At 38.6% G+C, this 15,862-nt stretch overlaps 3 protein-coding genes and 1 long non-coding RNA gene across 4 annotated transcripts; all 4 read right to left on the minus strand.

Annotated features, from left to right (window-relative positions):
- Window positions 1-1,427: 1,427 nt before the first annotated feature.
- On the minus strand, window positions 1,428-2,692 carry LOC111472280. The gene is made up of 2 exons (XR_002715382.1): window positions 1,955-2,692; window positions 1,428-1,656 (listed from the first exon to the last, which is right to left on the minus strand). It is a non-coding gene; the product is annotated as an uncharacterized LOC111472280 (long non-coding RNA).
- Window positions 2,693-2,908: 216 nt separating this feature from the next.
- Window positions 2,909-4,039, minus strand: LOC111472318 (heavy metal-associated isoprenylated plant protein 45-like). The gene is made up of 3 exons (XM_023117980.1): window positions 3,478-4,039; window positions 3,328-3,403; window positions 2,909-3,240 (listed from the first exon to the last, which is right to left on the minus strand). Exons 1-3 carry the CDS (start codon window positions 3,700-3,702, stop codon window positions 3,110-3,112), a joined length of 432 nt encoding a protein of 143 aa, XP_022973748.1. The 5' UTR covers window positions 3,703-4,039; the 3' UTR covers window positions 2,909-3,109.
- A 3,235-nt stretch (window positions 4,040-7,274) lies between these two features.
- LOC111499732 (leucine-rich repeat extensin-like protein 4) lies at window positions 7,275-10,142 on the minus strand. Its single transcript, XM_023151389.1, has one exon. It carries the CDS (start codon window positions 10,064-10,066, stop codon window positions 7,691-7,693), a length of 2,376 nt encoding a protein of 791 aa, XP_023007157.1. The 5' UTR covers window positions 10,067-10,142; the 3' UTR covers window positions 7,275-7,690.
- A 1,548-nt stretch (window positions 10,143-11,690) lies between these two features.
- On the minus strand, window positions 11,691-15,324 carry LOC111471645 (probable sulfate transporter 3.5). The gene is made up of 12 exons (XM_023117357.1): window positions 14,556-15,324; window positions 14,224-14,431; window positions 13,978-14,149; window positions 13,820-13,885; window positions 13,620-13,733; window positions 13,413-13,529; window positions 13,203-13,329; window positions 12,845-13,131; window positions 12,568-12,758; window positions 12,389-12,471; window positions 12,229-12,305; window positions 11,691-12,150 (listed from the first exon to the last, which is right to left on the minus strand). Exons 1-12 carry the CDS (start codon window positions 14,863-14,865, stop codon window positions 11,953-11,955), a joined length of 1,950 nt encoding a protein of 649 aa, XP_022973125.1. The 5' UTR covers window positions 14,866-15,324; the 3' UTR covers window positions 11,691-11,952.
- Window positions 15,325-15,862: the final 538 nt, after the last annotated feature.

The following is a 15,862-nucleotide window of genomic DNA, read 5'->3' on the forward strand; positions in this document are numbered from 1 at the left end:
CTTATGCCCCCAATTTTATCTCTATATTTCTTATTCATTTATTAATGAAGTCGGGTTGAATCTTTTTAAATTTTTCGTTATGATAAATTGATGAAATAATTGTTGGGTCAAGGATTCTCGAAGGAAGGAAAAAAAAAAAAAAAAAATGTAGAGTAGTGGTAGGGAGGTAAGAATGGTGGGTGGGTTTTAGTTGAAATGAAGGAAAAAGGTAGAGGGGATGATTGATTGATTGGTATATAGATAGACAAAAGTGGTGAAAATAGACAACAAGGCAATCTGAAATAGTGAGATGTGTTTGGGTGTGATATTTGAAGAGAGGGACATGTAATTATGGATTAGAGGGAGGGAGGGATTGGGTAATGAGTAAAGAGAGGCGCAATAGGATTAGGGGGCACAGACAACAAGGCCAGGGCAGTGCCACTCCACTTCAATTGGTGTTGGCTGTGGGGGGCGTGTAAAATGAATTGCCTACGACAACTTTGTTGGGTCTGGTCTTGGTGGGTTATTGGGAAATGAAGATATGCTTTTAGGGGAATCTAGTAAGTGAGGCTCTCCACTTCTGCTACAACAACAACAATATGTATCGTCTCCACCTGTCCGCATGTCCATAGTTTTCAAATTGCGTAGTGCATTGGAGGTGAGGGGTACTAGACGTACGTTACGTCTTTTCTGTCAAGTTTTAGTTTCATCATGTCGGTTCACTCACCATATTTCCCACCAATATGTCTAAAGGTTGTTGGATTTCGCACTATGCAAGTATGACCATGAGGATGAATGGAGTGGAAGATTTGGGAATGTTCACGATTGCGCTTAACACGAATGTCTATATATGTCTTCTTCATCTTTCGTATTGAAAATATAGTTTACGTCGTTCTCTTAAAATTTACAAGTACAAGATTATACGAATAATATTATTACATTAATCGTTGGATTATGCACAATTTATGCAAATTAGAATTGACATGATTCTACTTTTGCATTATTATCCTTCCACCATACATTAACAAACCCTTAAATTCTTATGAAAAATAAACGAACTTTTCACATCCAAAAGTGTAAGATTCTACTTCCTTTTTTGAACGAAGTGTTTCAGAACCGTAAGACTAACAACAATGCGTAACGAATTAAATTGGACAATATCTACTAGTAATGGTATTAGAGCCTGCTATCGAGAATGCTCGAGCTCCAAGGGAGTGGATTGTGAGATATTATATTGGTTGGAGAGAGAGGGAAATAAAGCATTATTTATGAAGATGTGGAAAACTCTCCTAAGAGAAGTGTTTTAAAAACCATCAGTTTGACGGTGATACGTAACGAGTCAAAGCGGATAATATTTACTAGCGGTAGGTTTCCACTATTACAAAAAGTGTGAAGTTTGACTTGAATGGGTGCGCAAAGTTTGAGGGAGTAAAATACAAATCAGCTCATGATCAAGCACTAAACAAACTAATATTATTGAAATAGAGTATTAATCCAAAGCTACGAATTGCAATAAGCAGAAGTAATATATAGAAATAGCAGGCGGATGCACAGGCAGCATAGATAGAAGGTTAATATTGCATTTTAAAGAACAAATACCTCGAAACATTGATGATAACATGATATGCATTATCCGGTAAGTTCATATCATATCTATGCTTGAAGTGAATGAAAGGCCTGCACAAAAACGAAATAGCAGTTAAATATTATATATTCTTCAGTTTAAGAAGTCAAGAAATTTAAAAATTTAATACCAAAAGATACAAAGTTGAGGAATCTACTTTTATGCATAGAATAAAAAACCAGACAAAATGAGAGGAATTCAGTCGTTTCTTTATGAACAGTAATGAAGATAGCTTGAGATTACAGCATTAAATGAACACAACACAAACTCCAGCTAAAAGATTCTTGGTAAAAGATAAGATATAGTGGAGATTACAACAATGTTATATGCCTGAAAAGTCAGTGAATTAACCTTAAAAGAAGCAGAAATACAGTGAATTGAAGAAACCCGAAGCTGTTACGAAGCCGACAGACAGGGCTCACACACAGGGCTGTCGTTGGAACTCTTGGACGGATACTTAGCGGTGAGCATCCCCACCTCGAACACCAAATCCTCGCCGGTGGACTTAATTCCAGTAATCGACCACCACTGGAACAACGCGCGGACTCGAATCCCGTTGAGATTGTGGATTCGACCCTTTGCAATCTTACCGGTGACAACCCTAGAAAAGGAAGCCACGTAGTTGTCCGGTGGAAGCGTGAACTTGCACGAATCACCCAGGTCTAAAGAGAAGTCTCCGGAGGTCTCATTAATGGTGTAGCTCGAGACAGTAGACGGCAGAAGGCCGAACGGAAATCCGTAATTGGCAAAGGCGAGCGTGGGCAGAGGACGGCGGAATTGTTGGGCCTTTTGAATCGGTGGATTGGGTCGAAACAGAAACAAGGGCTGAGAAGAGAAAGAGAAGGAAGATGGATTTCATGGCGAAATTTCTGAATCAAATTTTAGTTGTTTCAGGTTACACCAATCTCTAATTTCCTTTCCTTTCTAATTTGTCTTTCGAGTTATCCAAGGTCGTGGTGGCTAAGGAACAACTGTTCTCTCTTGAATTCTGACCGCGATGACTTTCACCACTTAAACGACGTCGTTGCGAAGAGATATTTTTCTTTTATAGTTATTTCTCTAAAATAAAACCTGACCATTCATTTTGTAATCTCAATTTGGTATTTAATATTCAAAGTCAATGAAATTAAGATGTTATCTAAAAAAAAAACCAAACATTAAAGTAAAAGGCATTCATCGGTTACGTATTAAATGATTTATTTATTTTTCATCTAAAACATTGATATCTCCATTTACATTTTCTATATTAATTCTATTTATATTTTGTCTTCCTTATTTATTTTATTTTAATCGCAGTATATATTCTGTTCATCAAATTTAATTTCATTAAATTCCTATAAATCACACCACTTCCGGTGAATAAACATATAGAATACGGAAATTAGAAGAAAAAAACACAAAATTAGTGAGAATAAAAAATATTCTCTGCCAAATTCCGATCCCTCTGTCTTCCCACGATGTACACATTTAATTAATAATAATGGTGTTGTTCATATGGAATAATGATCAAGCTAGCGAGGATTGCCAGAGCTGTGCGTTTTTGACTTTAGAGACACTCTCCACCACTTCAAATGGCAGAATGTCCCCAATAATGATCACCATCTTAGTCTCCAAGTCTATGGTGTACGAGCTCACTCCTGCTCATTCAACAAACAACAACAAAATGATTTTATTTTATGCTCGAACGGAACAATATTATACTATTGGGAAGAGCCGTGTTTTACCTTCCATTTTTGAAATGTGTTTCTCCACCTTTCTTGCACAGCCTCTGCAGTGCATGGATACCCTTAGAGTCACCATCTGCAAACCCAAAACACAAATCCTGTTTCAAACTGTAGGATAATAACAGCAATAAATAAAGGTAAATTAGTTACCTTGGGCTTGAGTTGAAAGGCCAAGGTCTGGTTTCCATTGACAACGTCCTTCAACGTGGGCAGCTGGTCTTTGTGAGTGGCTATGAGGGGCAGTTTATCAAACTCATCTTCCTGCTCTTCCATGGAGTTTATGCAAAAACAAGAGCCTGAGCTACAAGAGGAGGGACCAAGACTAAGACTAAAACAGTCCAAGGCCTTTGAAATTTTCTTGTGCAGCTTCCCCATGATCACAACAAGAATCTTGGTAAATTTCAGGGACACCCTTCAAGTCTCTCCATGGCTCTCTCAGTGAAGGATTTGGGAGAGCGGCAGGTGGAAGGCGCAAGTGGTATTTAAAGTAGGAAAAAAGGTGGAAGCTTTACGGTATTGGTATTTAGAGCAAAATCCGGGAATTTAAAGGCACCCAAATATGTAATGCCTCTCACCTGGGCTGCCCCCAAATTTATAATACATAATTCAATAAAATGATTGTTGGAGTTGAATATAGCAGAGCAGGAAGGAAGCAAAAAGCAGAGGGTTTTGGCACCGCCCACCTGCGGGTGACGGGACTGTTGAGCTGACAGACTTGTTCTTGTCCTTCATCAACAAATATTATAAAAATATAGTGGCAGTGATGAAGACAGTGGAGCTTCAATAATTGGCTTGACGCCCCCATCACTTCAATTTTTTCACTCACCTATCTTTTAAATTATTGAACCAAAGTTGTTGGTTTTATTTTTATTTTTATATTTATATATATATATATATATATATTGCCTAAATTATGGTTCTGGGCCATGTGAGGAATGGGGATGGGGGGGCATTTTTGGAAGTTTCACCTGTGCGGAAAGGGGTAGAGAGGGATTTATGGATCATGTTATGCACGTGCATGTCACGTGAGTATTGGAGCAATATTATTGAAAAGCTTGGTTGGAAAATGTCTTTAAATTAAAATAATTGGAACATCAGCATGTAACATGTTCCCTGTTTGGATAAAGTGGACTCTGGTTTTGGCAGCTGGAATTTATTGCAACTAACTGTATCCCATTTTTATTTTTATATAATGCACAATTAAAATTTTATTTAAATACTTATACGTAATAAACGTTTAAAATTAATATTCATATCCATTCAGCCTTATGCAGTTCTGAAAGGACACTAAATTTATGGCCCAATACAATCCAACCATTGATTAAATACTTACTCTTACCTAATTTTATTTCGGCAATTAATTTTTTATGCAATGGGTAGTAAGTACAGTGTACACTTATGTGTGGTGTAGACTATATTCTAATATTTAATTTAATATACATATTTTAGTGCCGTGACCAAATTTTTATTAATTAATAATTAGGGTTATCTTATGCTACCCGATCAAAATGTCGTGGGTTGTATTCTATGTGTTTTTGTTTTTTCGGAAGAAAAGGAGGATCCGGACAAAATCGATGAAACGGAAGAGATTCGAGTGAATGGAAAGGAAAAAACAAAGGATGAATTTCATTTTAAAAGGACATGCTATCAAACGATAAAAAGACGCGGTTGGATAATAACCTTAATTTTATAAAATAAAAAAATATATATTATTAAATGATAAATGGACAAGATTATATTTTTCCACGAAATAACCATATAACTAGATGAAAAAGATTGGATTAATTTTTAAAAAAAAAGTTTGTGTCGTCCATTTCCTTCAATAATATGTCATGATAGAGAGGCCCAAGTGATTCCGAAGTCCGATGATAGAGAGGCCCAAATACAGAATGGACCTGGCCCTCTATACTCGGACATAATACAAATTTTCCATTTTTTTTTTTTTTTTTATGACGGTGACTGCTCATTCATATCTAAATTAGGGTTAATTAAAGGAAAAAAACTAATTAATTGAAATAAAACAATAATTGAGCATAATTAATAAGAAGGAAGAACATAAAATTGATATGCTTGAATAATTATCCAGATATGCCCCAACTGTGAGTTGGCATTGCTAGGCTCTTGCCCCTATTTTGCCAGCTAAATTAAATCGAATAAATGTTGCTTAAGAATAAAAAAATATATTTTGTTTTTAAATATATAGTACAATAAGAGTTTAAATAATTCAGTAGCCAAAACTTTATCTTTATCTACGGAATTAATTTCATAATTCGTTAATTCATTTCAGAGGAAGAATGCGAATTTGGTACCAAATTTTCATACCCACGAATATTTCAACTATGTTACTATATTACGTTAAATATCGTCTTCAATAGAAAGATTTTAAGACGTATCTGAAAAAAAAGATCTTCAACCTTAAAAAAAACAATCACGAAGATGAGAGTAAGTCGAGAGAAAGGCATGAGACATGGAAGAACACAAAAGTACGTAGCGTAAAGCAACCCATGTGAGTTCCTCCAAGGCAACAAGCATGGGCCATCACATTTATGTTTTTTCCTTTCATTGCCCTGCCATACTTGCAAACATAGCCAATAATCGAAATCTAGCTTGTCAATATCCACGAAATGAGTACCAAAAAATTTAATGAATTTCTAAATTAAATCACAGCCATGCATGTTACACAACTCTTAGTGTAGAAATGAATTCAATTATTACCGAAGTTTCAACACGTATGTTCATCATTATTTAACCCATCTTCAAACTCATATTTCTCCATAATATCATAAATAACTGCATTATTATTATTATTATTATGTACATTCAATACATCACCCTACATTCTAGCTTCTTAATAGGTTAATTCAAAACTTTTAATTACCTGAAATTTGTGGTGTTAAATCTTTATTTAAGGGTAAGACTGTTTTTTTATCTTTATCATTCATCCAATCATAATTAACGAAAAATGATATTTTTTAGAACATTTTGAAAGGATCAAAATCATTAGTTTTGTTTAAGTTTAAAAATATTATTATTATTCATAATTTAACGTAAAAAATAATAAATAAATAAAAAGAAAAGAAACGAATAGGAAAACGAGGGAAAATGCACATGGTGTATATTAAATGCAGAGGAGGAGGGCGTGGGGGTACAACTTTATTTACAATATTCGATTCAATTAATAAAACTACTTCAAGTGTCATGTTGTTGGTATGGTATGGAACCCATTAATTTTAAATATTTCAAAAAAAAAAAAAAAATCCAATTTCTAAACAATGTCTCTTATGACATGGTTACGTTATCTATAACTTTATAGTTAAATTTTAGAGGTGAACAATGAGATACCTATAAATAAAATATTCTAATTTTTTCTAAAGGTTGAGGATGCAATCCGTTCTTCTAGATTCAGTATATAATAGCTTCGACTTTTTCGATATTGCTTGTGACATCCTTTCATTTTTTTAAGGGCGGATGGTTACCCACAAATAAAATATTGTAAATTATAAACGGTAGAAAGTTTTTGCAATTATTACAGTTCTTCCAAACGTTGAGGATCACAAAAAGAACCCCATATGTTTGAAGTATATATATATATTTCAAAATTAGGTGTATTTGAGATGGGGAATTCAGATTCAGCTCCATGTTACTGGGAATCAGTGGCCTGCCCTCGGTCCTAGATTCAGCCATTGATATATATACATATATATAATTTTCCAAGTTTTAAAATGATTTATTAATTAATTTCTCGGATTTTTCACAATCTGAATGTCCGCCGATCACGTTGCTTTCTGTCCTCTGTTTTTGTCTAATTATATTCTGAACCTCCAACGTCCAAGTTAAGTTCATCTTCCTGAAAAAATTGACCTACTTTGACCAAATTTGGACTGTTGTTTAAGCGAAAAGATTGGTTGAACATCCACCAATTCTAAGAACAAATGAAAGGCGAAAAGGAATAGTAAATAAGATATGGATTTAGATGATGATGATGATTGAAATAATAGTAGAACTCGACAACCAAAGAGGCGCAGAAAGAAGTGCAGCTTTAGTTGAATTATGGAGTTCGTTCCTATACATACATTTCCGCGCTCTGAAACAACATAACAAGCTTAAGGTTCCCCTGCAAATTCTACTAATTTTTATTGCAGAGGCTAAAAAACGATGAATTACAAAGCAATGTGAAAAGAAATATGGAATTTCTTTCTCTCTGTTTCTTCAACATGTGATGGAGTTTTTCGTTTCTATTATTGTTTCTCCGTGGCCGATGAGGATTGACCAGAGGGAGAAGGTTTGATCAGGAATGAAGATCAATGGGGGAAATCGCAGGTGGGGAGTTTTTGGAAGAATCGGCCGGAGAGATGATAAATAATTAATACAAGGGTGGGGGTGGAGGAGAGGCGTAGGGAACTCCGTAGATTGGAGGCAGTGGGCCACCGTATACTGGAGTTGGAGGCGGCGGCGGGCTTTCGTAAACCACTGGAGGTGGGGGTGAGGGAGATAGCGGCGGATACACGCTGACCGGAGGTGAAGGTGAGGGAGGAGATTGATATTGCCCCGGTGGTGGTGGTGGGGAGTTGTAGTGGATCGGGGAAGACGGTGTTGAAGACTGAGGAGGCGGTGGTTCTGAATAGTGAGCACCTGGTGGGGGAGATGGAGGTTTTGTGCAGGGGAGAGGGAGCGGGGACGGCGACGTATGGACAGGGGGTGCGGGATAAACAGGTGGTGGCGGTGGCGGGGAGGTGAAGTGATAATCAGGTGGGTTTGGGGAGTAGGATGGAGGGGATGGTGGATATGGGGATCGTGGGCAGTAGACTGGAGGTTGGGTATTTGGCGGCGAAGGAAAATCAGGGAAATGTGGTGGAGGCGGAGTGTAAACTGGGAATGGCGGTGCTGATATTCCAGGAGGAGAAGGCTCAGCCGGGGGAATGTGGACATATGGCGGCGAGGAAGGAGAGGGCTCGGTCGGTGAAGGTGGAGCTAGCGGAGTATGGGTTTGTGGTGGCGATGATGGTGAGGGCTCGGACGGCGAAGGACCAGGGGGAGTGTGGCCTTGTGGCGGTAATGATGGCGAGGGCTTGGTTGGTGAAGGTGGAGTTGGGGGGGTATGACTGTGAGGTGGCGATTGTTGTGAGGGCTCAGATGGAGGAGTATGACCTAGAGGTGGCGAAGAAGGTGAGGGTAGTGACGGCGGAGAATGACCTTGATGCGGTGATGAAGGTGACGGCGCAGATGGAGATGGAAAATGAGGTGGCGATGAGGGGGTTGTAGGTGTAGTCGGAGATGAAGGCGACGGAGCAGATGGAGATGGAAAATGAGGCGGCGATGAGGGGGTTGTAGGTGTAGTCGAAGATGAAGGCGACGGCGGTGGCGATAGAGGAGGATAATGGGGCGACAATGGCGGTTCCGTCGGTGTACTCGGAGACTGAGACGGCGACGGAGGTGATGATGGCGCCACTGGTGATGGGAAAGACGGAGGTGACGACGGCGCCACCGGTGACGGAGGTGAAGAGGGCGAAACAACCGGAGGAGAAAACGGAGAAGAAGGCGTAACAGATGAAGAACCACCGCATTTAAACGCATTACAATCAACAGGGTTCGACAAAAACGAGTTACATTTCCCACTTGGCCGCTGCATTGGCCGTCCCGGTAAGCAATTCCTCCGATCACTGAACTCCGGAACCCTCAAACACTCCGGCGGCTCACCAGAAAAGAAGTTATTCGAGAACGTAAAGTTCTGAAGCTTGGGCAAATCACAAATACTCCCCGGAATGTTCCCAGAAAGAAAATTATTAGCTACATTGAGTTGCTCCAAACTCACAAGCCCTCCAAAGGTCTCCGGTAATGGCCCCACCAACTCATTTGAACTAACATCGAACACTGTCAAGTTCTTCAACGCCCCAATTACCGGCGGCAAGCAAGAATTTAGTCCATTGTTCATCATAATGATCTCATTCAGCCTCGTCATGTTGCCCAAGCTCTTAGGCAAACACCCATGGAACTTATTGTTGGCCACAACAATCACCGACACCGGCGAGTTCCCAAAATTATCCGGCAGTTCGAATCTAAACCGATTATGGTTAATAAAAATGGCGTCTAAATCCTTATCAAACAGCTCTCTGGGTACACTGCCTTCAAATTCGTTAAACCTCAGATCCAAAAACTTGAGAATCGGAAGCCTGAGAACCACATCGGGAAACCTCCCGGCGAACCGATTATTACTGAGATCCAACTCGTAAAGCAACTTGAGACGGTCGAATTTGTGAGGAACAGTGCCGCAGAATCTGTTGGAGTTGATGTGGAACAATGCTAGATCCACAAGCAAACCGAGCTCCTCAGGGAGGTATCCGGCAATGTCGCCGTGATTGAGATCGATGCCGGCGACAGTACGAATGGTGGGGTTGTCCAATGCGGAAGCACAGTAAACGCCGGTGTAGGTGCAGACATCAGATCCGACCCAATTAGCTGTTTGATTCAGAGGGTCGGACAAAATGGCGAGTTTCCAAGCCTGAAGTGCAATGTAGGCGTTTCTGATCCTTTCGTTTTCGAAAACGAGAGATGGGTCGACGGTAACTTCCTCGCCACGGTCGCCGAACTCATCTCGATAGTACAAAAGCTGGCGCTGCCGGATATAGAGAGCTTCGGCGTCAGAGAGGGTGCCATGGGCGACGGTGGCGGCGGCGAGGCGGAGGCGGAGGAGGAGGAGAAGGAGGAGGAGTGAGAGGTTAAAAATGGAGTTGAAATTCATTTCGAATGAGGCATCTGAATGGGCAGAAAATATGTGGGTTAATAGGGAGTGAGGGGATTTTGAAGGCCAAGGCCAGCTATTTAACAGCTCAATCGCCCCCCACACTCTCACACTGTTTCTTTATTTCCCACTGTTATAATTTTTGTAATTATTGTTTTATTACCCAAAAAAAAAAACAAACTTAGTCTATGAAATATGAGTTTATTTCTTGATATATTAATGAGTGTTGCATTTTTTTTTTTTGGAAATCATCCATAAGAATGTTTTTCAATAAATTTTAACGAAAAAAATTATATAAGAATTGAATTTTTGTTAAACTTTATGAGTTTTTAATAGCTGTACATGGGTTTTTATATATTTTACCCATCAATTTTTATTTAATTATTTTCCATAAATTTTAGTTGAATTTAATTTAGGTATATAACTATTGGAATTGGAAAGAGATTTATTCGAGAATAACTATAGTTGATTCTTATTTATCGGACCGTCTGTCCAAAAGCTTAACTTATTTATTTATCAATGATTGAAGAGAACCAAGGTTAAAGTGATTAGTGACTTATGTTTTGTTTTTGCTTCTAATCATTTAATCTAATTTATTTAATTTTTAAAAATTAAAACATCTTAAATATTGTTTTTTTAGATTTTTTTTTTTTTTTTGAGTATTCATGTGCACTAATATAATATAATAATGTTTTTTTTTTTTTTGTGTAAAATTAAATGGATGGAATCATAAATTTAGACAAGTAATTATAAAGTTTTATACCATATTATAAAAAATTTGTATTAAAGGTGACAATTGAAATCATCTCGACTCATTTAAGATTGAGTTGACAGGTTTAGCAGCTTTCTAGCTAATAAGTTTTATATTTCAACTCAAAAAGGTTTTTCAGATTAAAATAAATATTAAATGAAAAAAACTTAAACGATAAGCATTAAAATAAAAGTAAAAAAAAAAAAAGAAAAAAACATTTAGAAAATGATTACTCTAACGAACAAATAAAGTTGCTTTGAATTATTCAAAAATAAAAAAAGAAAAAAGGAGGCGAGAGGGAGGGAGTGAAATTACGTAAACACCCCATGTCAGAGGCAGAAAAGTGTCAGAGTTAATGAACTCCTGTCACCGTATCAAAATTATTTCATTTTAAAAATGAAATTTTGTAAACAGTTCCCGTAAGGTTAGAGTACGAGAGAGCGCGTGGGGTTCACATTCTTAGGACAGGCACGTGAGAAATTATTTTTTGTAAGAGATTGTCGAAGTTCATAATTTTAACGCGGTGGAATATACGGAAAAAAGAATTAAAAAAGAAAATACGTTAAGAGTGAGATTAATTTTATAATTTAAAATCCTCATTTAATAATTTGTGTAGGGGTTGGGCGGTTCATTCAATTAACATTTAAAATCACCATGGCCATGACATGGATTCCCAAACACATACCATACCATGGGCCACGGAAAGGTGGGTCCCATCATTCAATTATTTTTATTTTTTAAAGAAGAAAATCTGTCCAGGTGGACCGTCAGCGCCAACGCCGTACGCGTTCAATGAGCCCATTCTCTCAGCCCAAATCTCTTCCCATGGCCCAATTGAGATCATTTCCGACCGCCTTCCATTGAAATCAACAATTAAGATGCAAACATTTTGATCAATTATTTATTAAATTTCGAAAATTCTGAGCTTTGGGGTTCCTCTGTTTCATACATTTGGAAGAAGACGAACCTCAAAGAAAAAGCAAGATTTTACATTATGATCGTGTTGTGCATGTGATGCCATCTGCAAAACTTCTATCTACTAATTTATTTCTTTATTTGCTGAATGAAACTCTCATCTGGAACTGAAAAGGCAATCAAAAATCCCAGATTTTACTGCACCCGTTCGCTTATAATTTTATACCCGATGCTCCACTGCGTTCAATTCCACGTTTTCATCGCTTAGATTTGTTTTATGTGGGTTGTACGCCAAATCTCTGCACCTTTCCACTCCATCGTCTACTGACAAATAGATGTTTTCTTTCCCGATCGTGTTTGTGAATTCTGATGCTATCATCTTCTCCATCACTACGATTCTTGGGTTTACAACTCCCATCTGTTTCTCACATATGAAATTCACAAGTTTTCAGTGAAGGAGATGGAAGAATGGATTGGCGAGTCACTGCGAAATTACCTTAACTCCGTTTGCTTGCAACAATCTGCGAATTTCGACGAGTGTTTCAATCCCTGTCATGTCGATTGATGTAACTCCTGCACGAACAAACAACTCAGTGAGTGATACATCAAAATTATTGAGAGTAGATGATTTGGAAGGCAGGATAGTGGATTCTTACCACTCAACTCCAGCAGTACATGGTGGACGGATCCATCTACGGAATCGAACTCGGCATGCTCATCACGAACCCATCTCAAAATCCTAATGAGAAAACGCAAGAATTCGGCTGGTTAATCCAAGGCGTCATGTTTGCAGGTAAACTGTTTGATAAAATGCGTGAATGAACTATCACATTACCTTTCTCGGATGTAGTTGGAGTTGGCATAATAAATAGGGGAACCAAGTTGAAGAACAATGATTCCAGGGACTCTCATTGCATTAGGATACTGCTCCGTGTCTCTGTACAAATCAGTGTCTGGTATTTTCCCAAGCTTGCAAGTTGCTGGTCTAGCCATGTAAAGAAGAGCTCTCAGCAAAGCAAGACCCACCTGATAAAGATCATTAACACAATCCAATACGTAAGGAATTTTGAGCTTTGAAACTCCCTTGTTATGTGATGACAGAAACTACTGACCGAAAGCATTAAGCCAACATCCATGCTCAATAGGGCAACGCCCAAGAAAGCAGCCATACAAATGCAGAAATCGAACTTGTCGACCTTGAAAAGATGATATATTTCTTCGTATTTGATCAAACCAAACATGGCGGACATAATAATGGCGGAAAGGGCTACAAGAGGAGTGTAGCTGAAGAGAGGTGCTAGAAAGAGGAGCGTGAGAGCCATGAAGATCGCCATCACTACGTTTGACATTGGTGTTCTACATCCAGCATTGAAGTTCACTGCAGTCTTTGAGAATGGCCCTGAAAGGTAAAAATGTCATTTCATTTTGAACTGCTCTTTGTTAGAATGAAATTATTAGTTTAATTATTACCAGTGGTTAAGTAGCAGGAAGTGAAAGATCCCACGATGTTCATCAAACCAAAGGCTACCATCTCTTTGTTGCCATCGACTTGTTCGTTTTTCATTATTGCAAAGCTTCGACCAATTGCTATTCCTTCCTGAGATAGTCAAACCATGATGAATTATGAAAGCTCAGAGACTCAATTGAGAGAGACAGAGAGAGAGAGGGCTAAGAACTTACAGCCAAAGCCACAAGGCCAGTGATGGCACCAGCTTGTACCACAGCTGATAGATATTTTGGGTCAAAGTTCAAGGAGTGAATAGAAGGAGGGTTTATTCCTTTGTTCAAGCGGCCCACCTGAGGTGAAATCAAGGCATACAAAATGAGAACAGACAGGTGTTGGTTCAGAAACTCCATTGATTGTGGCTTAAAGGAACGAAATGATACAGTTAAGATTCCATGCTGACTTCCATGGACGAGATATGCAACCAAACACCCGACTATCACTGTCACCATCGGAGCCATCGCTGATACCCAAAACAGCTTCGGGTTTCTATCTCTCTGTTTAACCAAAAACAGACAAACCCATTTGTTTTCACCGACAGAACAGAGATTGAAAAGGAGAGAGGAGAGGAAAATTTACTTACCAGGTACCTAGTAAACTGGAGGAAGACAAGGAAGACGACGCCCGTGACAGCACTTTGCCATCTCCACTGCAATTTGCAGGGCAAAAAAAGAGAAAGTTTAGGTCTGTGTTTGAATTCAAAAGACAGGAAGTTAAAACAGGAACAGGATTTTAACCAACCTCATTTTTAAGGGAGAAAACGGCATGGAGTACCGAATAGACGTCGGTTTTAGAGGTGAAATGAGTGAGTCCAAATATGCCTTTCAGCTGTTGCAGGCAAATGATCACAGCTGTTCCTCCCATAAACCCTAGGATCGTTGAATGCGATAAGAAATCCACCAAGATTCCCAATCTGTCCAGTCTCAATCAACACGCAATCAGAAATTCTATTTTATAAAACAAAGAAAAAAATTTATGGGGCCGCACCGTAGAATCCCTAAGGCCGTCTGCATGACGCCGGTGATTAAGGTGGCTGTTAAAACCAGGTGTAGATACAATGTGGGGTCTTCTTCCGGCGACGCCACTTCTCCGATGATTTCCGCTATTAGCAACGAACATGCCGCCACCGTACCCACCGCCAGATGCTTCGAGCTTCCAAACACCGCATACACAAGCGGTGGAACGAAGCTCGAATCTGCACCCACATAAATAACTACTCTAATTATCAGAATTCCAATACACACCCAACTGGTTAATCAATATCACCATAAAGACAGATAGAAAGCAAATAGTTAAATTTTGAGATGGATGGGACCCACAAAGGCCGATGATGGGAGGGAGGCTGCCAAGCTTAGCGTAGCTGATGCCTTGGGGGATGGCGAGGCTGGTAATGGTAATACCAGCGAGCAAATCATACTTAAACATATTAAAATTGTATTTAGGAAGCCATTCCAATATGGGGATGAAATACTGGACGGCCTTTTTGAGTTGGTGCGTTGGCTTATCATCACGAAACTGCCTGAAGGGATCATCGGGATAAAACGTCTCTTTCAGATCTGATTTCAGCCTGTTCAGGAATGGTCTTGGAGCAGCAAAGCTCACATTTTGTTCACTTTTCAACGAACCCATCAGAGAGAAGCAAAAAAACAGAGGAAAATTAATGCATGAGAAGGATTAAGTTTAGTATAGACAGGAAATGTTGAGTGGAGACGATGGTAAATGGATAAGATAAATAAGAAGAAAAAGATGAACGAAATAGAGAAGCGGAACAGAACAGTTGACGGTTTCTTAGGGAATGGGAAACAGATGTAATCAAGTTATGGGGATTTCTTAAACTTATCAAAGACCGATTGTTTGGAACAGGACACGGTTGGTGGCAGTGTGTTGTATGAAGACTGGTTTTCTAATCTGGGACAACCTCTGGGTTTTTGCGGGATTACAAGTTTGTGTGGTGATTTATGATAGTGGACTCAGCGGAGGGAATTGCATGCAAAATGAAGGCCACATTCCTTCTTTTGCCTGCACAAATTTAACGAACATTGCTCCCCACCATGCAAATTTTAAGTTTACACCCTTACTCAAACGATGATATTAGTGTCACAAGAACTTGTTGCATAATCTAATGATTCAAACATACAACTAACGATGGGCTTGAACTGTTTACAAATGGTGTTAGAGTCAGACATCGGGCTGGGTGCCAGTGAGAAGGACGCTGGCTCCCAAATGATAGATTGTAAGATCCCAGATCGGTTGGATAAGGGAACTAAAAAAATATGAAAATCTCTCCCTAATAGACACATTTTAAAACTGAGAGGGTGACGATATAAATAAAATGTCTAGCAGTGGGGTTGAGCTGTTATAACATTTTGTTAATTATTATTATTCTTTTATAGGGCAAAAATAGAATTTCAAATTAAGTTAGTAAGTTTATTCCATTATTCTTAGGGTAACCAAACAAGAAAGCTCATTTAAAGTGCATTAGGATTTAGGAACCATACAATAAATTTATCTTTTTGATCTTTTAAATAATTCTCTTTTTGAAATATCTTTTGGTACCCAAAATTGGTTTGAATTTGATCATCTTAGAAATATTCATAATACATTTGGAAATAAAATTTTTAAACAG

This window comes from Cucurbita maxima, unplaced genomic scaffold (assembly GCF_002738345.1).
Source record: "Cucurbita maxima cultivar Rimu unplaced genomic scaffold, Cmax_1.0 Cma_Scf00002, whole genome shotgun sequence".
Taxonomy (NCBI): Eukaryota; Viridiplantae; Streptophyta; class Magnoliopsida; order Cucurbitales; family Cucurbitaceae; genus Cucurbita; species Cucurbita maxima.